This window comes from Alosa sapidissima, chromosome 8, assembly GCF_018492685.1.
Source record: "Alosa sapidissima isolate fAloSap1 chromosome 8, fAloSap1.pri, whole genome shotgun sequence".
In the NCBI taxonomy this organism is placed as follows: domain Eukaryota; kingdom Metazoa; phylum Chordata; class Actinopteri; order Clupeiformes; family Clupeidae; genus Alosa; species Alosa sapidissima.
In genome coordinates this window covers 6,612,993-6,640,615 of record NC_055964.1, presented here as the reverse complement: position 1 = coordinate 6,640,615, position 27,623 = coordinate 6,612,993, and the positions used below count along the sequence as shown (strand labels likewise).

General features: G+C 38.7%; 2 protein-coding genes and 1 long non-coding RNA gene across 3 annotated transcripts in view; 2 read left to right on the top strand and 1 right to left on the bottom strand.

Annotated features, from left to right (window-relative positions):
- The window catches only part of LOC121714755 (oxysterol-binding protein 2-like), a 765,489-nt gene extending 753,090 nt beyond the window's left edge, over positions 1–12,399 (bottom strand). The window contains exon 1 of the mRNA XM_042099799.1: positions 12,123–12,399. Within this exon, the coding sequence (XP_041955733.1) occupies positions 12,123–12,218 (96 nt within the window). The 5' untranslated portion in view covers positions 12,219–12,399. The remainder of the gene's footprint in view (positions 1–12,122) is intronic.
- A 1,712-nt stretch (positions 12,400–14,111) lies between these two features.
- On the top strand, positions 14,112–16,651 carry LOC121715243. Its single transcript, XR_006033567.1, has 3 exons — positions 14,112–14,333; positions 15,252–15,387; positions 16,240–16,651. It is a non-coding gene; the product is annotated as an uncharacterized LOC121715243 (long non-coding RNA).
- A 6,125-nt stretch (positions 16,652–22,776) lies between these two features.
- Positions 22,777–27,623, top strand: part of stc1 (stanniocalcin 1) — a 96,945-nt gene continuing 92,098 nt past the window's right edge. Inside the window, exon 1 of the mRNA XM_042100719.1 lies at positions 22,777–22,889. Within this exon, the coding sequence (XP_041956653.1) occupies positions 22,884–22,889 (6 nt within the window). The 5' untranslated portion in view covers positions 22,777–22,883. The remainder of the gene's footprint in view (positions 22,890–27,623) is intronic.

Below are 27,623 nucleotides of genomic sequence, written 5' to 3'. Positions count from 1 at the left end.
TATTTATATTTCTTCCATTAGTGTTCTTCTCTACAAATGTCTAATTGCCCCAGAATTTTAAAAAAGTTTTCAGGTGTACTCTTTTAGGGAAGCCCTTCATTTTATTGTCAAATGTATGCTTGGAGTTTTTCTTGTTGTGTGTTTACCAATACACATTTTCACCATGTGAATGTGACTGGCCAACATGTTGGATTGACAGTGGCTCAGTGTGATAATGCCTTGTACTGGTGATCCTTAGGTTGAGAGTTCAAATCCCACTTGAAGCATTAGTGTTTGAATGCTGTTGGGTTGTGGAGGTTAGCATACTAGAATAGAATGCTGTTGGGTTCTGGAGGTTAGCACACTATAACATTACAGCTACTTGTCAATATGGACTTGTAGTGCAAGGCAAGTACAGTATAACTGTATAATTATAGGCTGTTTATCTTATTGACTCCGACACAGCTGTAGCCTATAATTATTTGTTATTCTTATAATATTTGTCATTTCTTATAGTCCTGTAGAATAGAGTATTGTTAGAATACTACTGAGTTGTGGAGATTAGCGCACTAGAGTACTACTGTTAGAATACTGTTGGGTTGTGGAGGTTAGCACACTAGAATAGGGTATTGTTAGAATACTATTAGGTAGTGGAGGTTAGCACACTATAATGTTACAGCACAGGGTAATCCTAATTTTATGCATCAAATTTATTCCAATCCAACTCAAAAGTTTTGAACAACACAAAGTGAAGGTTTTATCCAGATCAAAACCAAGAATAGATTATGTGGGGGTTCACTCTTTATTACGACATCCCGTTATTACGACAACCCTCTATTACGACATACCGTTATTACGACATGCCTCTATTTAGACATACCCTACTCCGATTTTTTTTTAGTACCGCTATTCCGACATCAGGCTACCAATCCTCATTTTCAATTTATCTCTGCAGTTCCTGTATCCTATCAAATTCCAACATCCTAGATGCATGGATGAGCTTTAGTCACGTCATCTGCACCTGCAGCTACATCAACAATCCACCCGCCATCCACTAAACAATGTTTTTCCCAATAATTGATATCGGCACACATTTCAGTCAAAACCTTAGGTGATTTTGAACTGGCCATGTGAATAAATGTTACACATTATGTAAAACACAGGTAGCTCGCCTCATTTTATTCTCTAAGCTCTCAGGGGAAAACGGTCGGAAACTCCATGCATCAAACAAACTCTGCGTGCAGGCCACCTATATTAATTAATTAATGGCCTTCAATCAATGGCCAATTGCGCAAAGACGGGCGGAATTCTTACGCTCCAGTAGCCTAAACCACTTCAGTGAACGTTCAAATAACCCCCAGAGTTCAGTGTCCATCAGGGTGTTCAAACTGGATGTGCGATATAGTTGCTTATATTGCATTTTAGAGGACAATGATAAAGCCATGTGCAACGCATTTTGGCTTGCCAGCAGGTTGGATAAACTCAATTTACTACACAATAATGTAGGCTAGGCGTATATATTTTATATGTCAGGCGTGCAGTTGTTGAATTGCACATAACATGTCTGCATATTTATTTAGGCTTTCTCTCGACTTTAGGCTAGCGCATGCATTATCATGGCCCTATAATTGTGCAAAGACAGGCGGGATATCCGACGCTCCTTTTACAGTAAACCACTTCACAACGAACGTTCAAATAACCCCCAGAGTTCAGTGTCCATCAGTCCCAACATTTAGAAACATAATCGTAAAGTCCAAGCGTGAATTGGGTGTTTTTGATTTTGAGAGAGACTGGAAAAGGGCCGTATGTCTCACAGCAACTGTGATAACCTTGTTTCTTGAAGGCCATCCTTACCTCCAAATATCCACATCTAATGAGGGTCGGCAACTATATCCAACACCCAATACTATTTGCAATACCCTCGATATACATATTGTTGGAAAGCTTAGTTTATGGCCGTTCGTGTGAGTACAATAACTTAATTTTGTAAATTTTACCAAAACGACTGGTTCCGCCTCGCAGGGTCACATTTCATTTGTTGTCTTATCTTTTTTTTATTCAAAACAATTCGTAGGTATCCATACTCAAGTCTAATTACCACCAGACACAAATAATCATCAGGTTAAGTCCTCTCTCTCCAAGAGAGGACTTAACCCTCTGAATGTCATAAACTCCTCTCTCTATGCTGATTGAACAGAAAAGTTGCTTTGAGAGGTGTCTTTATGATTAGGTTCAGACGCATAGACATTGAATGAGCGCTCACATTACTACCCCCCAATTGTAGGCTATGCATCTTTATTTGATCACACACAATTAAGGAATATTTCCTAATCTGGAAAATGTTACGTTTTTTTCCGGCCACCGGTTCATTAATAGTCTAGGCTACCATTCATTTGTGCTGCAAATGATCAGACGTGTGACAGAAGCATGGGCATAGCCTGTAACTTCGCTGATCCGCGGATAGCAATCTCATCGGAGAGGAGGCCCTAACGCTGCAGATAACAGACAGAGAAAGGCACAGAACACAGTTGCATGTACATTACAAAGACATTTATGTAATTCTGCAATTAACCCACTTCAATCCAGGAGAAATGCTTTAGGAGAGACCAGAAGTTTCTCTTGAACCATATATGCTGACAGGGGGGAGTAGTCATTGAGCTCCTCTGGCTGGACTACAAGCAGTTTAGCAGAGGGATTTTTGCAGACCTCAAAGCATCCCAAGTGCTCCATGTACCAGGATGTATATGGTTCCACAACAAAACAGGGTTTGTTTTCAACAATTAGCACGTGAACAATCTTCCCAAAATCAGGAAGTCCACCTGTGTTCCCAGATGATAAAAACATGCCCTGAGTGTACCGAGTTCCATGTAGAAAGACAATTTTTGTAAGCGCAACAGTCACATTTCTGAATTTCCTCCTGATAGTGTCTTTGACAGAGGGGTCCAAAATATCAAGGGAAACTGTTGATACTCTTCCAACTTCCAGTGCTGGTTTGAACAAGTCTGGCATGCCCATGTAGTATGCCAGCTGAAGCTGATGTCTAGAGGCTAAAGTTAGTAGTATATTTTTGAAGTTGTTAGCATCCTTAACAGTCTTCTTAAAAAAACTGTGCTTGGCCTCAAATCTAAAAGTCCAAAAGTTCAACACAGGCCCAAAACAGCGAGTAAGATGTGGGTAGTGCTCTAAGAAATTATGTTTTGGTTTTAACTCAGGAAACACCTCTTGTAAGAGCTGCCGGTGTTCGAAAATTCTGGTCTCAAGATAACACAACTTGTCCTCTGCGAATGTAGATGATGCTAGAATTTCTACAATGTCTTTAATATCCAAGATGATTTCCCAAATCCTATCATTCTCTGGGATTTTACTGCCAATGAGCAAGGGTAACAGCCTTAGAAGTGACCAATTTTCATGCCCGTTCCCACCAATTGTTCTTTTTGATTTAAAAGTCTTTGGAATGGTCTGTGGCCTATTTGTCTTATCTGAGAATGTATAGGGAAAACGCCTAATGGAGGTATTCAATTCCTCTAAGGTAAAGTATTTTTTATCAATCAATGACTTTAAACATAAACACAATTCAACAGGCACGATTCCTTCCAATAAATCGTGTAAAAAGTCAGGTGGAAAACCTGTTATGCAATGAAAGTAGGTTAGCTTGTTTAGGACACAGTTTGCTTTTACTCCATCAACAACAGCCTCGTTTACTCTTTGAACAGCTTCAGCATGTAATAGTTTTGTTCTCAGTGGAGACAAATCATCCCTTACAGAGACAGTCTGAATAGCATCACGGCTGGCAAAACAAAATCTACAGAATTTATCAACATTAAATGACTCTTGGAAACCGGCCAAAGAATGTGCACCTAAATTATCTGATGACACATACAAGACTGTGCCTTTGATGAAAGAACCTAACCTATCAATGTAAAAGCCCTGATTTTCAAGAGTACAAAGCTCCTTTAGAAGTGGTTCAACAACTGGTTCAAATCCAAACTTTTTCACATCATTACTGTTGCTCAGTACTGCAAGGTATATACTGGATAAGGCTGATCTGTACCTGGCAGGCAAATCTGCAAGTACCCAGTAAATAGCAGTGATTTTGTGTTTTTTTCTTGACGTTCCTAGAGGGTTACATATTTCAAATTCATCAACATATAATCCTATAAAAATGGCCAAGTCTTCACCTCCTGAAAAGAGTGGGTTTTGTTTGTAGTACAGCCCGTCATGAAATGATTTGTAGTTATCAGACTGAGATGTACTAGACTGTTCAAGGATTTTATCAATTACATCACCCCTATTTAGTAACTTGTAAAATAATTGAAATTGGGACATACACAAATGTTCTCTTGTGCAGATCATCTAATACGTATTCAATTGGCTCAATAACTTCAAAGTTACTCTTGTAAGATAACTGCCTTCTGTACTCAGTTCCTAGAGGGCCACAGTCAGCAAGACAGCTAAGAGGATTGGTGTTCTGAAGTGCCTCAGTAATTAAATTGAGAGTAGCATTTTCAATATTTAAGTTGTGTTCTTCAATAACTTCTTGTACTGCAGTTTTTGAAAGTTTACCAGCTAAAATACCAATTTCGTGAAATCCATCAACAATTTCCTGTGCCGCTGATTTGGACACATGCAAAATAGTTTGCACTCGTAAAAGCAACGAACAAAGTTTTCTCTTAATTTTTTTCCTTTATATCACTGCTCTGTTCAATGTCAGTATCTTCATCATCTGACTGGATATGGCCATATTCTTCACACTCTGACTGTGTGTTTGTATTATTTGTTTCTGCTGTAGTGTTTATAACCTCCCCTTCTAAATGTGGGCCAAGAAGAAGCTCGGTTTTAAAATCTTGAAATGATTGAGTTATGGTATTGACTTTTGTGTGCTGTAAAACTAGAACTTATTTTTGTTTTAAAATTACAACTGCTAAATGGGCAAAAGACAGTTTCTTTGTTTTTCAAATGTGTGCCAAGATGACGAAAATATATTTTAGTGTCTGCAGGTTCTTCAAAGTCACATAAATGCCATCGGATCTATGGCAGGGAGCACTGTATGGAACATGTATGGTTTGCTAGCTTCAAACTACCACGATTCTAGACGGTGATAAAAGCCACATTGAGGTCCACTCATTTGTTTTGCATGTCGTCTCTGGTGTTAATTTCCCTTAATATTCAACCAATATCCTTTTTAAACAAGACATAAGTTAAAACTTAACACTGCAATTTCGAATCTTATTGACATTTCACTCTGACTAACTTACAGCCTTCATTAACTAACGTTAGCCTGGTTTAAACTATAGTGTAGATTTTCTATGTTGTGCAGTTTAGCTGCTAACAATATTTCAGCTAGCTGTTTTAATATACCAAGCTAATAACTGTTTTACTTTAAGCTGTTAAGGTTACTTACTTTATTAGTCTTGAAGTTTCTCCAGCGCAGTAGAAAAGATCTTCAGATCGCCTTGTAGTGAACGACAGAAAATGGCGGACAGGTGCATTTTTTTTTTATTGATGCTTAACAACACACAGTACAGTAATTACAACAAAGAAACTGCAGTACAACACACGCATAGACAATGGTCACAGAAAACAAATAATACAATAGACAAAAACAAACAAACAAATGTAAATCAAGCATAAACAGAGGGAAGCGTTCTTTATCTATTTAAAGAATGTATGGAAGAGACAAAGAAGTCTGGGTTAACTTTTGGGTTATTACAAACCAAGCGAAGGGATGCAACAAGTGAGTCTAACTCTTTTTTTTTTTTTTTTTTTTTTTTTTTTATTTGCAAACATCATTGACATTACAGAAAATGCAACACTACGACATGCACATGAACACTACATACGACAAACAGACGTACATTACATAAACACATACTGTAACTTAACAAGACATCACATTGACTTGGCTTCCACAAACATAACACAACATAACATTAATAACAGAAAGGCTAAGGATGATTTGCGTCCAGGATGATTACAGATATGATTATCAGGGATGAAATTGATGACCGGAATGAAAAGAAGGGGGGATGGGGGGGGGGTGCGGATGGTAGCTCTAAGAGTGTGAATGAGGTGGTGTTGGGATGGGGGTGGGGATGGGGGGTGAGGGGTAGTGAGTATGTGAGGATGTATGTGTGTGTGTGTGTGTGCGCATATGTATAAGGCTGGCTTAAGGCCAGGAGGAGAGAAGCTGGAACATAGAGAGGGAGGGTTTCAGAGGAGAGGAGTTGTAATTATTCTATTTATGATAAGTATAATAATAGGAATAACTGATTGCCTGGTTGATTGCCTGACTGATTGCCAACCTGGGCACCCATTAATGGCCACAGTTCCACCCAGCCCCTGCAGTTATACTGTGACGAGCTGACAGAGGGGAGGACCTGCGTGCCACCCATCGCCACAGGCCCCCAGCATATGCACACATCCCCCACTACCACGACCAACCACACCTCGCCCCCAGACCTTCACCCAACACGCCACTCTTGACCTAAATATGTACAGTATGTGAATGGCTAGGTTGAGGGGTCTATCTAGAGTGTAGCATTAAAAGAAGTGGGCATGCATGGTGAATATCTGTCAGGATTTCCCCATGCACACCACACTTACCCTGTGTAAGATGTATGCCTCCTCAATGTGTGCATTAAAATAAGTGAGGCATGCAGATAGACACCTGATGAGGCATCTACCTGCACTCCACTCTTACCCTAGCCCGTTTTGTGGTTTTTGTTTATGTATGTCACCTAACATGTAGTGCGATTAAAAGAGAGTAAAGCGTGCTGTGTGCTTCCAGGACAAGGCATGTGCATGAGCGTATGAGGAGGGTGCACACCGGGGGCCCAGGGCCAATAGATAACCCACAGGACCCAACCAATGCCAAAACCACACAGCGACCCGCCAGGACCGAGTCTCCCAAGCCATCCAATGGGGCCCCGTCAGAATAACGATGGGAGAGGCAGAGAGAAAGAGTGAAATTAGTAAAGTTATCAGAGAATGTAAATAAAAGGGGGAGGGAAAGAAGGGGGTGCTATTTATATTACTAATAATAATAATAATAATAATAATAATAATAATAATAATAATAATAATAATAATAACAACAACAACAACAACAACAACAATAATAGTTCCAGCTACCCTCCCCTGCCTAGTGTTCGATGATATGTGTATCTGTTGATGAAGTGTGTTATGATCGTGTGGAGATGGAACTCAGGCAAAGAGGGTCAGGACTGTAAGTAGGTGATAAAGGGGTACCAAGGAGAGGTTGTATCCTGAGTATTGATTAAGTTTGTAGTTGATAGATTTTCTAATGATATATAGTCTGTTAACAAGTTTTTCCAATGAGTGATGTGAGCTTTTTTCCTAGATTTCCAGTTCATGAGGATTGTTTTCTTGGCGATAGTCAGCGCTACCAGCAGTGTTTTATTGCAGGAGTTGCTTAAATTGACTGTGGATGTATCACCAAGTATGCATAAGGAAGGGGATGCTGGGATGTGACAGCCAAAGATGGAAGAGAGAGATTTTGTGACACTCACCCAGAAGTGGTTGATTGGAGTGCAATGCCAAACCGCATGAATGTATGTATCTGGGTTATTTTGTGTGCAGTGAGTGCAAAGATCCGAGCCAAACCCCATTTTAGCCAATTTATGTGCAGTGAAGTGGAATCTGTGAAGAACCTTGTATTGTATTAGTTGTAGATTACTATTCTTTGTCATGAGGTAGATGTTTTTGCACATTTTGGTCCAGAAGTCGGCACCGGGAGTAATTGATAAGTCTGATTCCCATTTGTGATATGGCAGGCCAATTGTTTTTTCTGAACGAGATATAATTTTGTAAATTTGGGAGAGTATTTTTTTGGGAGAGGGAATATTAAGCAGCTCTGAGATTGGTGGGGGAATGTCAAGGTTAGCTGTCTGGATGTTAATTTTTCCTAGGATAGATGATTTAATTTGCAGGTATTGTAAGAAGTGTTTACTCTCGATGCCGTGCTTCTGGACCAAACAGGAAAATGAGGCCAGATTATTGTCTTGAAGAATGTGTTGAAGGTGAGTGATGCCCTTTCCCATCCATGTGTGAAAGTTAAGTGTTTTTTTATTGACGGTGAAATCTGGGTTATTCCAAATCGGGGTGCGAATTGATGGTGCTATAGGTGAATCAGTGATGTGGTAGAATCTCCACCAGGCTGTCAGAGTAGCTGAAATTGTTGGGGCTTTGAAGGATGGATGTTTTTTGACCGACTGACTGCAGAAAGGGAGATCTGATATTTTAATTTCTTTACAGATTGTTTGTTCTAGGTCTAACCAGGTGTTGTCTGAGGGGGTGGGGTGTAGCCATTTGTGGATGAAGTGGAGCTGGTTGGCCAGGGCATAGTGCTGGAAGTGTGGGGCCTCTAGTCCTCCCATTGCTTTTGGTTTTTGGAGAGTGGCGAGTTTGATCCTTGGGGTCTTATCTTTCCAGTAGAATTTAGTGATTAATGAATCGAGAGACTTAAACCAGAGGGTGGTGGGCTGGGTTGGAATCATAGAGAATAGATAGTTTATTTTGGGCAGTATTGTCATTTTGATTACTGAGATTCTGCCCATGATGGATAATGGGAGGTTTTTCCAGCGTTGAAGGTCATGATCTATTGAAGTGAGTAGAGGGGAATAATTTAGGCTAAATAAGTCTGACAGCCTGGGGGAGACTTTTATCCCTAAGTAAGTGATATAGTTAGTGCAGAGTGGGATAGGTGAAGAGTTGGCTGTCACATCCCAGCTGTTGGGATGTAATGGGAGAACTGCAGATTTATTCCAATTGATTGAGTATTCAGAAATTTTAGAGAATGTGTCAATGAGTTTGATGGTTTCTTCTACTGATGTTGTGGGGTCTTGAAGAAAGAGAAGAATGTCGTCAGCATAAAGACTGATTTTGTGGTGCATATATGGAGTCTGGACACCTTTGATGAGGGGGTTCTGACGGATGGCAGCTGCTAGGGGTTCAATGAAGATTGTAAATAGTGAGGGGGAGAGTGGGCACCCCTGTCTAGTTCCCCGGTGAAGAGTGAAACTTTGTGATGTTAGTCCATTGGTGATTACTGTGGCTGAAGGAGAGGTATATAGAAGTTTAATCCAGTTAATGAACGACTCCCCGAAGCCAAACCTCCCTAATGTGGAAAACAGGAAATTCCAGTTCACCCTATCAAAAGCTTTTTCTGCGTCCAGAGTTGCTATGATGGTATTATCTTGAAAATTTGTAGAGTGATACATTATATTTAACAGTCTGCGGGTGTTGGTGGATGAAATTCTACCTTTAATGAAGCCTGTTTGGTCTGGGTGGATAATGGATGGGGTGACCTCTGCTAATCTGTGTGCTAGCATTTTTGCGATTATCTTATTGTCCACATTGAGGAGAGAAATTGGTCGGTAACTGGATGGCATTGTTGGGTCCTTATTGGGCTTGAGGAGCAGTGAAATTGAGGCTGTGGTGGAACTAGTTGGAAGACGTCCTTTCTGTTTTGATTCATTAATCATTCTGATGAAAAGTGGAGCTAAGATGGTCCAAAATTGTTTGTAGAACTCAGCAGGAAAGCCATCCGGACCTGGTGCTTTATTATCGGGCATCTGTTTCAGGGCATCAAACAGTTCTTGTTGAGTTATAGGTGATTCTAGGTTTTTTATTTCGGTCTCATTGACTTGTGGTAATTCGATGCTGTTTAGGAAAGAGTCTATGAATTCCTGGTTGGGGTTTATTTCTGAAGAATATAGTTTATTGTAAAACTGGTAAAAAACATGATTTATTTCTTCAGGTGAGCTGGTTAGCTTCCCTGCTGAGTTCTTTATGACCGGGATTGTTGATTTTTCTTTGTTACGTTGGATTTGATTTGCTAAGTATTTACCTGATTTATTGCTATGGTGGAAGTTTTCCTGCCTTAGACGGTGAATCATAAATTGAGTGTGTTTATTGAGTATTTCATTGAGTTTGAATTTATGTTTCCTAAGTTTTGCCTGTGTTTCTTCAGTTGGGTTGCTTGCATTGGTTTCTTCTAACTGTTTAATTTTATTGTTGAGTTCTACTTCCTGTTCTTTTTCCTTCTTTTTTTTGTATACTGAATATGAGATGATTCTTCCTCTGAGTACTGCTTTTCCTGTTTCCCACAGAAGGGAAGGAGATGATTCAGGGGAGCCGTTCATTTCTAGAAAGAATGCCCACTCTCTCCCAACAAAACTGATGAAATTTGGGTCTTGTAAGAGGGATGTATTAAAACGCCATTTGCTAATTGGTCGCTGTTGGTTCGTTATGTTCCATTTAATTGTCACTGGGGCATGATCGCTAATGACTATGGGATGAATAGTTGAATCAGAGATATTTTTCATTATAGAGTTGCTGGTTAGAAAATAATCAATACGGGAATAGGAGTGGTGGACCGGAGAGAAAAAAGAGTAGCATTTGGAGTCTGGGTGCTGAAGCCGCCAACAATCGCCAAGGCCAGAATCGCTCATGAACTGTTTTATTGTTTTTGTGGATTGCCAGATTCGTTTGCTTTTAGAGTGATCAGATCTGTCAAATGTGGGGTCTAACACGGTATTAAAGTCGCCTGCAATTATGATGGGACAGCCAGATAGAGTTGAGATGGAGGTGAAGAGGTTCTGAAAGAAAACTGGGTTGTCTGTATTAGGGCCATAAACATTAACAATTGTTACAGGGGTATTGTGAATTGAGATGTTTATGATGACAAAACGTCCTTCTGGGTCTGTGATGGTGGCGTTATGGATGAATGAGATTCTTTTGTTAATCAGAATGCAAACTCCCCTTTGTTTTGTATTGTAATGAGATGAGAAAATGTGATTGAATTGTCTTGATTTGATGCGGGTGTAGTCTAATTCTGAGAGATGAGTTTCTTGTAGGAGACATATGTCAGCTTTTAAACTATCCAAATGATTTAAGATTTTGAGCCTCTTTGCCTGAGATCCAATCCCACGGATGTTCCAGGTCAGGAATGTAAGTGGTACCATGTTGTGATTGTACAGTTATGAAAATGTTTGATAAGGTGGGTATTGTGTGTGTGAGAGTGTGTGCAGGTGTCCGTTAGATAGGAGAGGGGGAAGGGGGGGTGGAGGAATAGGTATGTAATGTGGTGTGCGAATGAGATGTAAAGGGTAGGGGCTGAGAAGAATATAGAGCATAAAGAGGTAGGAATTTGGTTCTGGAGTGGTGACAGCATGAACATTTCCTGTTTAACATTGAAAACATATAGATCATAATTTGACTTTAGCCTATAGACATAATAAACAAAAACAGACAGGACACACAAGCAAACATGTATAGACAAAACACCATGAATAACATTAAACATTGAGAGAGCAAAAGAGAATGGGTGGGTAGGGGGAGCAAAAGGAATGAAACATAAGAAGAGAGAAGAGAGAGGTGATCCAAGCATAGGCAGTGGGTTAGAGAGAGTTGAGGGTGACAATGTTATAATCAAGATGAATGTTGGCATGAGGTATGATGTGCTATAGCCAGGTGGTGATATTGGGGTTGCGATACAGAGTTCCATTGACATACAGTTTATCGACTGACAGTGCTGCTCGTTTGCCCTCTTGCCTGAGTTGTTTCATTATGGGCAAGAGGGCTCTTCTTCTTTCCTGTATTACTTGTGGGAATTGGTCGTTTAGTCCGAATGAAGTGCCTTTCAGTTCTTTTCCTTTGCTTTTGATGAGTTCTTTGTGTTTGAAGTGTTCGAACTTGGCGATAATTGGAGGAGGTTTTTTATTGTCTTTGGAAGTGAGACGGTGTACACGGTGGAAGGTAATCTTGTCAACTGTTTCTGGCGGTAGTTTGAGAGATGACTGCAAGAATTCTTTAACTGCTTTCTCTGGGTCGTCGGGTGTATCTTTAGAAGTTGGCAGGGGAATTCCGGAAAAAATTAGGTTATCGCGCATGCTGCGGCACTGGAGGTCTAGGATTGTTTCTTTCATGATCCGATTTTCGCTGGTGAGTTGATTAACATGGTCGGATAAGTTTGTGATATTTCCTTTGAGTTCACGGTTTTCTAATGCGAGTGTGTCGATCTGTGATTGGGAAAATTCGAGGCTGGCTTTTAAGTCCTTAATATCTGCGTGCAGATGTTCCAGTATTGCAAGTTTGTTGTTTATGGATTGTAGTAAACTAACCTCGATGGATGTAGAAGTAGCGCAAGCGGTAGGTGATTCTGGTTCAGTCTCTGTTGAGTAGTCACGAGTGCGTTTCTTGCTTGGTTCAGATGACATAACGTCCAGAATGAAGAGGTTGCCGTTGGAAAAGGTGGAGAATATAATCCGGTTTTTGATGAGAGTTGTAGAGAGGTAGTGGTTGTTTTTAGTAGAAGAAAAATAAAGTTTTGTATTTCTGTTTACAAGCGTCAGTGTTCAGTGCGCTGCCATTTTGGATCTCACCCAAAGTCTCGCGATGTTCAGTTTGAATATCTTAACATAAACATAAACAATGGCGTAAGGATCTAAGTGAGTCTAACTCTAAAGTAAAATCAGAGAAGGATGGCTGTAATTGTTGCCATTTCTGTTTGTGAATAAAAAATTTGGCTTGTAGAAAACAAAAGTTCACTACAAATTCCAGGGATTTATTTTCAGAGTTTTCATAATAAAAGAATATATATCTTATAAACTAAAAGGATGAGATCTATCAGATTGGTTGAATAGGCCTAGGTGCTTACTTATGTCATTGAAAAAAGCTTTGGTCATTTCAAAATAAAAAAAAAGATGTAACAAAGTTTCATCTGAGTTATTACAAAAGCTACAGGAAGTGCTTATATCTGCATATTTGGCTATGTTCACATTTACAGGATAAATATTATGGAGAATTTTACCTTTACTTTATTGGCAATGCAATATTTGTAGGGCAAAAGCCAGGCTTTCTTCCAGTTAACATCTTAAGAACCCCAATAGAATTTCCCTCTTGGTGTAACTCTCTTTCTAAATTGAAAAATCTGGCGAATGTGTTTGTTGTCACATTTTTTATCTACCACCTCAACCCCGTCCAAAATAAGTTTATTTTGAATTATACTATCCATACCAAAAGACAAATGACTTGTGATCAAATGAGTTAACCCCACAGGGATAGCCTTAATCAGTGAATTAAATTCCTTAAAAGGGACTGGGAGGCCATGACGTGACAAAAACTGTTCATATGTCAATAACATGCCAGAACTGTCAAATAGGGAAATAATATTATGAATACCATTGTCAAACCACCTAGAGAAAAACAGGGCCTTATTCTTAACAGTAATATTTGCATTGTTCCAAATAAGGTGAAAAGTTGTGAATGTAACATAGTTTCCAGGCAAGAAGACACTGTTGATGAAATTTAGATAAGGAAATAGGTAATTTGGTAGGGGCATAGTCACATTTTAAAATAAAAGAAAGACCACCAATTTTGTTGAATATGTAATTAGGGATAAAGCTCACATTTGGAAATATTCAACTTAAGACCAGAGGCACTGGAAAAGTTCTCTACAAGGCTCAACACATATGATAACTGATATTTTTCTTGCAGAAACAAAGTAGTGTCATCTGCCAGTTGTGCAATTTTTATTTCTCTGTCAAAAATATTTATACCCTTTAATTCAAGATCATGAACTACACTTAAAGATAGCAGTTCTGTGACCAACAGAAATAAAAAGGGGGAAACTGGGCATCCCTGTCTAACACCACGTTTTATTTCAAATCTCTGAGTCGTATAATGATTAATTATAATAGAGCTATTTATATCTTTGTAAAGCATCTCAATTATATCAATGAAAGAGTCCCCAAAACCAAATAACTTAAGGGTATATGTAAAAGAAATTTATGTTCAATGGTATCAAAGGCCTTATAGAAATCAAGAAAAAGAATAAGTGCGTCAGTTTGTATCGTATCTGCATAATCTAGAAGATCGAGTATCAGCCTTATATTATTTGTTATATGACGCCCTTTCATAAAGCCAGATTGTGTTTCTGATATCACATCATCCAGACCAGTCTTCAGCCTATTTGCACACTGTAAAAAATACAACTTGCCTTTAGTACTGCCAAATAACTTTTCTGACTAAACAGAACTCAAATAATCAAATAGTGTAGTAAAACTCATTATATCAAGTTTTCTACTAATCAACTAATTTGGCAAGTTCACCTAACAAACTTAAGAAACTGAGTTGACTCAACTTGTATAATTAAGTATCTAGTAAGAGAGAAGTTTCCCAAAGTTCACTGAACTTCTTAGTCAAGTTGGCGCAAGCGCATTGTTTCCTAACGTATCAAGGGGACTTGTGGCATTGCACGCTTGTCAGGATGACAGAAGCCTTCCCTACCTGTATGCAGCTGAGCAGATGACCATACAACATCATTGTCAAAGGTAAGTAAAACATTTAATTTGATCCAACATCCAATTGTTATGATAGTCAGTCTTTCTCGGTATCGTGTTGCTCTAGCTAAGCTGATCTAAATGATCACATTCCGTTAGCAACTGTCACTAGCTAACGTTAGTGATATCTTAGTTATGACTGTGAATGGTAGAAGCTTGCAATGTTCTGGGAAGACATAACTGGTAGAACTAATGCTGAACAAGGATGTTCATTCACTTTCAGGAACAACTTCGTGTAAAATGGATGTCAGCAAGGAAGGTTCTTGGAAATAGTGTGGTGTTGTTGAAATAGTAGCTATTAGGCTAGGCTAGCCTACTAGCTAATCTTAGTGGCTAAATTCCACAACTAGTGATAGCCGTACAGCTCAATTAGCTGCTTCAGCTCAATTATCAAGGCAATGCAATAGTATAATTTATCTGGTTAGCGATTTCCCTGTTTTGCTTAAAACATGTTTGTTCCTAAAATATTCACCTTTATAGAAAGACCTTTGTATGTGTCGGATGCCAGCGAGGATAGCTAGCTGCTAAACCCCTGATTAAACCTCACCCCCGCCCAAAGTTTTTAGCAATGTCTTGCAACTGCTGCCACCCCATCTGCTGAGCGCTGCATATAGGTTGAAAAAATTAAATGGCAATGTCATTTTTAATGCAACATATGTCAATAAAATGCAGCGCACATAAAACAATGGCAACTTGTGGAAATAATTATGACACTGAAGTTAGCCCCACATTCATCCAGCCCCACATTCGCCGATCGCGCTCCCTTAAAATATGCTCGTTCGGAGCCAACAAATGGACAAGTTATAGCTTCATAACTACGTAAATGTCCTCCAAGATGTTTAAAAAAGTCCACTGCACTACAAACCTGACTAACATGAAAACATTTTATACTCTTGTTTGTTGTTACAGACTCTTCTGTTGCTATGCAATGTAAGCAGTGTCCATGTAGAGACCCTCCTGACCCATTACAGGCTTCATCACGGTCACCAGGGAAAATGCTGGCCTTGCCTCTACCCCCAGTGTGTGTGTATTTTTAAGACTTCAGGTACCTTAAATTTTCATTTGGCATGCAAATGGCAAATCACCTCAGGTCGAAACTACATTCAGTTGTCAATATTGTGCATTCCAATGTGATTGTAGTGCAGTGGACTTTTTTAAACATCTTGGAGGACATTTAGTGGTGAAGCTATAACTTGTAAGTGAGGATAGCAGCAGGCTTCACTCAATGTGTCTACTTTTAAACTTTAAGAGTGCTGGCCTGGATAGTTACATAAAGTAAAGTAGGAGAGAGGCCGCACTATGCATACTGTATACACTTTTATTTGCACATATACGCGTTTCGGTGTGTGCCTTCTTCAGTGTGCTGCCGGCCTCTCTCCTACTTTACTTTATGAAGCTATAACTTGTCCATTTGTAGGCTGCGACCATTGCATTGGCAATGTACAAAACTTTGCGACACACACAAAAGTAGGAAGCAAAAACACTTCACAATTAGGGAACACAAAAATGCAGTAGGTGCACCAGTTAATGATGAACTCGACGTGTTTTAAAATGTATGCAAATTATCGCATATTTAATTAGATACTGCCTAATTTGCATATGTAAACATTAAATTACAGAAAACTTGTAAAACATTTTTTTCTCATTATGTAAGTAATCAACTGGGGAAGTTTCATAGTGATATCTGCTAGTTAAAAAATGTACCCTATTCACCTGTAGTGTCTCGCCTTAAGTAAAAAAAGAATTAAGGAGACATCTGAGCTGCACCGGCGTTCCTCTCCTTCTCTTTACATTTTCTGGCTGCACCAGATTGTCGCTAAAAGACGCGCGGATAACCATGGTCTTTTAATTTATTTTTTGCAAATTTAGTGATGTAGTTCTGTGCTTTTCCACCAAGGATACAGATGCTGAGGAGGACTACTAGAGGCATGAAAATTGGAATCTTGACCGTCATTGAAGACGACCTCGTCATGAAAGCACCGGACACTGTCACCAATATCGCCATCGCCCTGGAAGAGACTGTTGTTCTACAGGACATCAAGGATCTTCCATCTGCACTGGCCTACCTATTCGGACTCTTGCATGGCATTAATATGTTACCCGAAAGAACTGAAATATACGTTCGAGGTGTTGCAAAAGATTTTCCTGGGCCTTGATGCTGGCAGTTGTTCTGCAAGAACGCAGTCTTTCAAGATGAAGCTGCATGCCCTTGGGGATTTAACATAGGGGTGCCAATACTTATGACCCCTGTATTTTAAGAAAGAACATTTATTTATTTATGATACATTATTCATTCACAAAGAAAATTGGTGTCCTTAAAGGTTGGATATTCCCTCATTGTTTTACTTAAGGCATTAAGATCAATTTCCAAAAGATGATTTTATATTCCTCTTTTTAGTCAACTTTAGCAGAGGTGCCAATAATTCTGGAGGGTACTGTAGGTCAGGGGTGTTCAAACTGGCTGAAAATAAAAACATTGTTTGATCTATTTGGATTTTTGAGTTGTTATTTAGACTTGTTTTTGGTTAGAGTCAATATATCAGGTGGCATTAATATATATTTTCAAGTTGGGAGCATTTGTTGATTTAACTTGATTATTTAAGTTCTTCACTGTCAAGTAGAACTTACTCAAAAAAAGCTAGCGAAATGTGTTGACTTGTTTTTTTTAAGTTGGAAGCACTTTTGATTCAACTTGAATTTTTGAGTTGCCAACCTAATGTAAGTCCACCTCACTTACAATACTGAGTTGGCATTACTAGATATTTCAAATTAAAAGCACTTGATTCAACTTGAATTTTTGAGTTGCTAACCTACTGTAAGTCCACCTTACTCACAATACTAAGTTGGCATTACTAGATATTTCAAGTTGGGAGCATTTGTTGATTTAACTTGATTATTTGAGTTCTTCACTGTCAAGTTGAAATTACTCAAAAAAGCTAGTGAAATGTGTTGACTTGTTTTTTTAAGTAAACACAGAGAGTTTTTTTTTACAGTGAAACTAAAGCTAACAGTTTGTAATCAATAGTTATTAATGAAATCGGACGCCAGTTGTCAACTAATTGTGCATCTTTACCTGGTTTAGGGATGAGTGAAATAATACCCTGCTTCATAGTACTGGTCATTTCCTTCATCCCCACACATTCAGCATACATAGCAAGCAAGGGACCCTCAATATATTCCCAGAAATGAACATAAAATTCTACTGAAAGCCCGTCGATTCCAGGTGCCTTTCCCTTTTTCATAGACTGGAGGGCTTTTTTTATTTCTGTAGATGTTACATCAGAATCACAGATGGCCTTGTACTCATCATTAATAACTGGGATGTATTTTCTAATTTTTTCAATAAACAAGTTGCAACTAGAAGGGTCAAATTTGGAAGAGTATAGATCCTTGTAAAAGGCTGTGACAAAATTAGAAATTAAAATAGGGTCAGTACATTTAGAGCCATTTATATTGAGTGAAGTCAATGCTTTCCTTTGACCATTTCTTTTTTCTAATGCAAAGAAATAACTAGAATTCTTTTCTCCCTCCTCTAACCATTTGGCCCTAGATCTTATAAAGGCCCCTTTAGCCAAATCCAAATAACACTCATCAAGTTTTAAACTAATGGTTTTTATCTCTAACTTTTCTTCTTCACTAATATTCTTATTTGACAACTCATCTATTCTACTAAGTAACTTCATTTCTAATTGATTTCTAGTGGCTTTAATCATTTTACATCTTCTAATAGCTATAAATCTGGTCTTATACTTAAAGAATTCCCATTTTTGCTTACATCCCTCATGTAAATCAGAAAAAATGTCAGCTATAAGGTCCTTAATACTTTTGTTGAAGTGTTCATCCTTCAACAATGTATTGTTGATTTTCCAGTAACCTCGTAGTGTCTGGACATCCCGCTGCCCCCTCAGTTTAATCATTATCTGCTTATGGACAGACAATGGAGCAAAAGAGTGTGCAATATCCTGGACAAAATGCATAACAGATTGAGACTAAGAAAAGATCAATCCTTGATTTTAGTGTGAGGTTTTTGTTTGACCAAGTAAAGTCTATTAAATCAGGGTTGAAGAACCGCCAGGCGTCTACCAAAGAAAGATCAGAACATAAAGATAAAATCTAATTGTTAGCAAGTGGACCTTGATTTGCTTTTGGAGGGAATCTATCCAAACTAACATCAATACATTCATTGAAGTCACCTCCCAAAATAATATAAGACCCATTATCATATTTGTTAAGAAGTACGTTGATCTTATTGGAAATTTGAGCAAATTAAGTTTTGTTGGAAGTAGAGATGCACCGATAGATCGGCTGGTGTTGTAGGGCTACAAGATCGGCTGGATGTAGGGCTACAAAGAAAGCGCTAATAGGCTACTGAGTTTTTCCTATGCAGCAAACGCTGTGCTTTACCATTGGCCTACTGCGTGGAATTTACTAAGCTGTCACTTCCATAGACTGTATATATATACACAGTCTATGGTCACTTCATTAGGCTACATAAACATCGCTCATCACCGCCCGTCACTGCCGCTAATTGCGTGCCCACAGCTGAACCACAAGCCTGCTGAACGGAGATAAACTATTGCGACATTAAAAATAATCAAAGTTTAGCGATCATAGGCTAGGCTACATAATAAGATGTCAACAAGCAGCGACATACAGTAGCCCTAGTAGTTCTACTCCACCAAAAAAATACTCTAACTATTTACTGCACGTAGACTAGGGCTATGCCTTAAAATACCCTAGTCTAGCAGATTGAGAAGTGGATGTCGTGAAAGTGAACAAATGATAGCCTATTAGAAAGGCAAACAAACGTTAAAGTTGCTTTTGACATAGTAGCCTACAATGAAGAAAACTGATGCTCTGTATACTGAATCAGCCGTCTCTGAAAGTTTCTATAGCCTAATTGATGCATTTAACCGGAATTTGGATTTCATTTTTTCACCGCAAAACAGAGGTGCACTGTTTTCATATGGTGGAGCACCTAATCGCTATTAGCACTTCTCCCCTGTGTTTGCGTGATAGCCTAGGCTGCTACCACTTTTCCCTCGCCCTCCCATAAATTCATCAATGCATATGAAAATATGTTACATGGTAGTATGTTCAAATGTATCATGAAAATTGTTCTTAAATCTTTAGTTGGATATTGGATGTGAGAAGCATAAAATGCGTGTTCCATAACTTAACTTAATCCATAATTTGATACTGCATCTGAAGTTAGACTTGAAAAAGAATCTGTCTGCTCACCAGTTCCATTTTTTTAACAGCCATTTCATCATTGATAAGTTGATTACACGTCTATATTAACATGTTCTATGAAAGAAAAGATAGAAAATAACTATGTGTGTGTGTGCTGTAAAATGGTTAGAAGAAATGAAATCGGAATCGGCCAAAATCGGTATCGGCAGGTCAAACTCTATGAAAAATCAGAAATCGGTATCGGCCCAGAAAATTGCAATCGGTGCATCTCTAATTAACATGAATAACACTCAACATGACTCCTTATAAAGAGAATGGGAAGAATAGTGTAAAGTAAGAGAGAGAAAGAAAAGGAAAAAAAACATCTGTATTAGATCTATGGGAAAGGATAGTCTGAATATGCGACTCAGTAGCATATTCAGACTATCCTTTCCCATAGATCTAATACAGATGTTTTTTTTCAAGTAGAGACGAGATAAGTCATTCCATGAAATCGGTGTCTTTTCAACTTTAAAAATGTGAAAAATATAATTGTTTCAAACTGATTTTTTTCAATGCCCATTTATTTAACACATCTTAACATGACAAGAAATTGTGTTGGGCCATCTCAAGCTATGCATTTATTTTTTACCATTCACTTATTACATAGAATATTGTAGGATAGTAACAGGACTGATGATTTCATGGTAAATTGCTCCTTTCTAGCTTACAGGTCAAGGTTAGGGAGGCACATGGTGTGTAATCTGAAAGGTTATTACTTCTAGATATAGGTAATATCAGTATTGATAAATAATTGTTTATATATACACTTTAAAAATGGTAACAGGACTGATGTTGTATGCTCGCCCCTCTCTCACAACCCTGATAAAACATGAAAAATAGGACATTTAAGAAGAAAGTTACCCTTTCTTACACTGTGGAATCTGCTTCTTCTAAATGATGTCACTTCCTTGAAATTATGTCACTTCTAGTTTGTACCATTATTTTATAAGGGGTTTTAGTGAAAGTAACAGGACTGAGATGAAATTAAGGGACAATGATAAATGACTTATATTTTCTAAGAAAACATATCTATTTATGTCAAAATCATTGCTTAACAATGAGATTACACTTAAGACAATATAAAACTGTGAAAATTGTATCATTTTACCAACATTTTACAACTGAGAAGTGCTGTTGAAAAAGAAAAAACATAGCGTGGGACAAGCCAAAATCAACCAAAATCCTTACCTTATATTTATGCATATGATCTATAGTAACATTAAGTTTTTTAAATTACATGTTGTATTTGTTGTTAAAGCAACTTTAGAACTGATTATATGTTGTGGGACGCAAAAGGCACCGATTCGGTGGAATGACCAAATAAAGTGAGTAAATTCAAATGATGTCTTCATATGACTTCAGAGAAGTTGTATTTCTTTCCATCAAAGGGCATATGAACTCCTGAAGGAAGCTTTTTTACCCTCGTCTCGTGCCTTTTTAACCAGAGGCCACAGTTTATTCCTAGCAGCTCTGTCCTCGGGGGATAGGGGTTCTGTGATGTTTAGATGAGACTCACGTAGATATTTGCAATTCCTGGCAGCCAACCAGACCGCATCTCGAACACTACGCATAGCGAAGAGAATGATGATGGATCTGTTCTTCCCAGTTTGTTGAGAACCCAGACGATGTGCAATGTCAACTCCATTATGCAGACTGATACAGACTTCAGGTGCCACTCGCTGTAGGACATCTATGACCCTCTTTCTCACGATCTCCCCATCAGATTCATTCAAGCCGTGAAGTTTTAAGAGAGACTTCCAACTATAACGGCGGCACTCATCCACAGTTATTTTCATTGTTTTATTGACCTGTTTTAAAGTTTGAACTTCATTTTGCAAACAGTGCAGCTCTTTCTTGTTCTCCCCCACATCGATCACCAGTTGCTTCACTGTCGCAGATAAGCTCTCAATTTGTTTAGAGGTAGCCTGCGTCGTCATTTCAATCGCGGAAATGTTTTTGAAAGTGGCGTCATGCTTACCGGAGAGCTCTCGGATAGCAGTTAGAATATCCCAATCCTTCTCATTCCTACTAGCCAATCCCGTCCCCGTTTCACTTTTGTTTTTTTGTTCAATGGTTTCTCGGGGGTGTTTGGGATGTGGCTGTCAAGCGAAGGGCTTGGGTCGAACCAGACTCTAGCATCTTCTTCCCCAGAGTTTAACGGAGAGTTAGCACCAGAGCTAACACTAACTATAGCACTACCTCCAGTGTCGTGCAGCATTCTGCTTTTAGTTGTCCTTTTCCTCTATTCTTCAATTTTTTCTTACCCATACACACAATTTCAATACATTAACTTATAAAAGCGTGTCACCCATACACTGTGTCGAAAATAATGAACTATTATTAGTTGTATTAACCACTTCTCTAAAGTTTCTCAAAGAGCTCAAACGCAAACGACCTCTCAGACGCCGTCTTGGCCAACCCCCTGGCATGCATCTTTGCTGTTCAAAGTGCTGACGTATGAAAAACCAGCCAATCACAAAAGCGTTCATCTGGATATCGTTTTGACTCTCATTTTTAATTTCGGTCAAATAGTATTTTGAGGTCTAATTAACTTTTCATAGAGTTCAGACCTCAAAAAAGTTTGCACAAATAAAAGGAAGTCTTATTTTTTACAGTGTATGCAAATTCATATGTTTACGGGAAATTAGGTTTTACTGGGTTGTTTTGTTGTAAAGACATGCAAGGCATTCCGGGCCATGTAATAGACAAACAGTGGTCGGCAGCGTTAACTTGATTTCCATACATATTAATATGAATAGGTGTTTCTGTAAACCTAGGGACAATAAACAGCCATCTCTGTTACAAAAACGACCTGGTAATCAGCTCACTGAAGAGGAAACTATGATAAAAAGATTGTTTTCCTCAAAGCATGGATTTGAGGACAGTACAAGCAGGAAATGTCACGTTAATGTTAAATACATCTGAACGCTAGGTGGCATCGTTGTATTAGGCCATAGACTGTTGTTCTATATACAGTCTATGTATTAGGCTACATTTCACATACATACGGTGACATCATTAGAATTATGTGAGCTTCACAAGAAAGGAAGGTGCAAATATTATGTCATTTATAATGGGAAATTATTGGAAATGTTATTTCTTGTTTATTCTAATTGCAAACCACACACATCCGTAATCACAGGTACACATTTAATACTGAAAGACTCATTTCGTTTATTTGATGTTGCCCCTAGCAACCCTGGTTGCAGCCTACAGTAGTCCAGTTTCAGAGTGATGAGTTTGTGGCCAAACAAGTGCCCAAAATATCGGTTTCCATGTGTATGTGCTGGATGATGTGCGTCCTTTATGAAAGTAAGTGTTTTATAGAGTTACAGACATGAGTCATGATGTTGTAGTGGTCAACATAAATGTGCCCCTTCTGTTATTAGAATGCTAAGCGGAGAAGCATGCTAAGCAGAGATTTAGTAGCCTATCATTAATTTCTTGTGTGGCTAGCTATAGGGAGGAGATGCATGTTGCTAATTGGGATTTATGTTGTTTAGCGTAATGCCATGGTCATTTCATTTCATATGAGATGCTTGCACTTGTAACTTAGTCACTTGTAAGTTTAGGACTGCTATTTTTTTACTGACAGTAATTCACGAAGCACTTTAGCTCTAAAAGTAGCACCTAAGTCTGTGACAGCTTAAAAGAAGTCGCGAGGACTCCTAACTCCTAATGTGATGTTTTGAAATGCGTCTACTATGATCTACAGGAGCTTCCCATCACGAGGGAACAATTTTGCATTGTAGGCATAACTAAGGGATGCAATAACACCACCAACAACCAAAACTAGCCTACTCATTGTCAACATGTACATTAAATGTATCGTTTCATTGTGAATCAAATTAAAATATTTTCTTTGCAAACGTAGGCATAGGCATATGGTGACAGATGAATTCAAAAATGTTGCTGTGTGAATCACTGTAAGTGCGAATGAAGTGGCCACTTCTTAATGGGACCCACTGTATGGAAGTGGGCTAAGTAAAATAGAGGTGTTTCAAATAAGATTAGGTTAATCAGAATTCTATGATATGCCCGCTTGACAACAGCAGAGATAAAACTGGCCTTTGGCCATAGCAACCATCCATTTAGAACGACTGGCCTTCATAGCAATCAAAGATCTGAGCTGTGATTACATGCAATGTGAGGCAAAGTATAGAAAGGTGATGACATATACAGAGACAGGTCAAGAAATATAGTGCAATGTAGACAGTAGTATACAGTTGATTTACAGACGGTGGTATAAAGTAATATGAAGTATTCCTTTATTCTGAGATACATCTGAGATAGGCTACATCAATAGGCTCTCAAAACAACCCCAGGCTCACAAATCAATCCCAAACAGACATAAGGTCTTTATAGAGCAAATCCATATAGATTATTTGTCAAATAAACCAGTAAAACATAATTTGTGGGATGGAATATATAACATTCACACTCATAACTCATATTTTTTTTAAATAAATCAGTGAAAAAGTATCCTGACAAACAAGCAGCTTTTTAATGCCTTGGTCATATTTCATAATTTCAATTCCTCTGTAGGTTACCTGATAGTCCAGTTTGAGAGGCGCAAGACGCATGACATTATTTATTTTTGCAGCCAATCACTGCTGTCGTTTTATTTTATTGATTTTATCTTAGTCATAGAAGCTAAATTCGAAGGCAGGCCACAGGTAAAATCCAACGAACCGCATTCAACCCGCAAGCCAATAGTTGAATAGCCCTCTCCTAGAGCTGTTGAGATATTGCCACTGCTCCAACACTGAAAGGCACTGTTACAATGCTTGGATCAAGCCAGGTTCAGCATAGCGTATGCCACTGTCTGCTCACGTTGGTGACCGGACCAGGGCAAGCACACTTTCGCAGTTCCCGCCGGAAATGCAGTCTACTTCTACCATGAACCATTCGTGGTTAATAGTAAAACTGGTTACCTGTGACATTCCTAGCCTTGAGTGTTTATACTACTGTCCCTGCTATTGTGGACATGCCATGATTCACAGTTTCATTAGTAGTCTGAAGTTAAATTTTGTAGTTAGAAATCAACTAAGCTTAACATCTCTACATTTTGTCTTTCTACAAAGACTGTTTTTTTTCTTATTTTTTTTTTATTTTGTTTTGGCTCTTTATAACCATTTTAAATGGTCTTAAATGGTTATAAAACCTTTAAAGCTGGCAAATGCACAGGACAAATGTCTGAATTCTGTTTGGTAATCCAATTTTACAATTCTCCATAGTGTGAAATTAATGACTCAGGTTATCACCAAGTACTGTAGTCCTACTTAGATTCCAAAAGAGTGTACAGATACAGAAAGCACACTTACTAGTCACTAGTTGGCGCTGATTAGTCTCTTTTTAGTGTAAATGTATTTTGCTTGCTCTTTGCAAAAGGCTTTTGTTTGTCTGCACATGTGCAGAGAATGTGCACAGGTCCATGCAGACACAACATTTTTGTGGTGTGTGGAGACCTTCCACGCTTACCATGATGGTGATGAAATTCACATCATGTACAATTGTGTGCCGCTCTGTTGGCTAGTTTACCCTTGCCTTAAACCTACAATCCAGGGGCGCGTTTCCCAAAACCATAGTTGCTAACTAAGTTAGCAAGTTTGTTGGTTGCAATGCAATTTCCCATTGCCAACCATAGGTTAGCAACTATGGTTTTGGGAAACGCACCCCATATTGTAAAGATTCCTTTGGATAGATTCTTTAGCCCTTTCCAGATGATCCCACCCATACTTAGCCTGTCTTCCTGATCTCTTGTAGACCACAAAGACATATTAAAACTTTCTATTAGCAACTCATCTGCCAAAAATAATTCACTAAAATAATCGTACGCTGTCCAGCAAAATCAAGACATGGTGTCTGGCCAGGTCCAATGCAACCCTCTCTAACAGCATGTGCCTTTTGGTCAAATTAGCCAACAAGTTACTGTGTTTGGAGATGTTCCACATTTTTTCCACGTCTTTGTTTCAGGTTTGCTATCTCGCTTACTCTCTCTCTCTCTCTCTCTCTCTCTCTCTCTCTCTCTCTCTTCTCACTCTCTCTCTCTGTCTCTTTCACACACACACACACACACACACACACACACACACACACACACACATACACACACACACACACACACACACTAATGAAACCTACAGCGTTGTTGATGGCTTGGTAAGATTCTGCTCTTTCCAGCTTCAGTCTTCAAGCAGCAAGGTCTGTAAAATGTAATTACCCTGAACGGAGTCTTGTAACAAAGTGGTATGTTGTGACCTGTGTGAAACTTTTTATAATTTTTGTTACTTAATAAATTTCCGTGGTAGACTCCCTCTGTTAAGCTTCAGCCATGCCCTCTCAGTGAGACTGCAGTTTCCGACAGCACTCATTAACTCCAATGGAAAATTCTTCCTCAAGCTCTAATTGTAGCATTAATGCAAAAGAGGGGACACATTAAGAAAAAGGAGGAGGGGGGGGGTTGAACAGTTTTTTTTAGGATTTCTTGGAAGAAACATGCAAATATTTGATCTATTTATGCAGCAAGAACATGCTTGGTAACTACGCAGCAAAGTAGATAAGAACATGACCGATGATCTTTTAATGCTTTTATTACAGTAAGCGGTATGTTCCTGTTAGGAGGGATGTTTATTTTAACGGGAACCCATTGGTCTAGCTCTAGGGAATTTACAGGGTAATATACTGTAGGAGATTGCATGGGTCTGCAGTGATATGTAGTCCTTTCTCTAGAGATAGAAAGAGCGCAACCTATTTGTGCGGCACAGCATATGTTGCAAGAGCCTTTTGTGACTACAAACCTCTGGCTTATTTTATTGTATTACAGCTGTGAAGTGTTCCTTCTTATCACACCACACCTTTTCAGTGCAAGCTAATGCCCCATGGTGTTTGGCTTTGATCATCTGTGTCATCACTAATGATGGCTATGACTGAGTATCCTGTCCCATTGTATTTCTTTTTCCTGCTGCGTCACATTTGAGGCAATGAAAGCAAACAAAGCTGAGCATCAGATGAGTCAACATTACCTTGAAGTGGCTTTCTGTGTAAGACCATAAGAGGTGTAGTATCGCCAAACCACATAACCAATCCAAAAGGTATTCAGGGACTCTCCAACATCCAACAGGGACAAGGAAGAAAGAACAGAGTGGCGTTGTTTGATCGGATGACTAAGTTTGTTTGAATGGTTTGCTGATGTACAGTACATTCAGTTATTTTCACTGAACGGCCTAGTTTGGATACAGTTTAATAAGTCAATGTACCATCACAGTGAGTTTGAAGCCATTATTTTAAGGTAAAAAATGCATAGTGTTTCTTTAGAACATCTTTAGGGTGATGAGACAAGACAGATATGAAGGAACTGCGTCCAGTGGCTTGAAAATTCCATAATGATGACTAGAAGGGGAAGGAAAGAAAGGTTACTCCAAGTATAACTCTTGATGTGTCTGACCAAACACATGCTGATAGTCGAAGGCGTAACATAACACACCTGCTCATAAATGATGAGTCTTGAGACAATGCCATGGTGGGGGAAAGGTCAAAACACATGGTCATAGTTAGCCACTTTTTCCTCCAGGTTAAGGTTGACATCAGCTCTTCTTTTAATACAACCATAGCTCCCTTTCTCCTCATCACATCACAATGGGATGTTTCTCTTCTCTGATCACAGAGTGTGTATATCTAATTCAGACAGAAGCCTGTGGCCAAAAACTAAGTACACATGTTGTACAGTTGATGTCAAGATGGTAAAGAGCTCAACAAATGTTTAGCTACTCATATTTGTATCTACATTTATTCATTTAGCAGATGCTTTTATCCAAAGTGACATACAGCAAGAGAATAACATTCAAGTTACAGTGAAGAGGAGACCTTAGCTAGGCATTACTACTGCATCTGTCAATATAATTACTAGAGAATAGGAGTGCCCACATTATAAGTACTAGTCAAAGTGTGGTAGAAGAAGAAAATAGAGGAGGGAAGAGAGGGAACAGCTTGGTAAGTGTGCATCAGGTTTGTCAGGTTGTCAGAAATGCTAAGAGAGGAGGTATT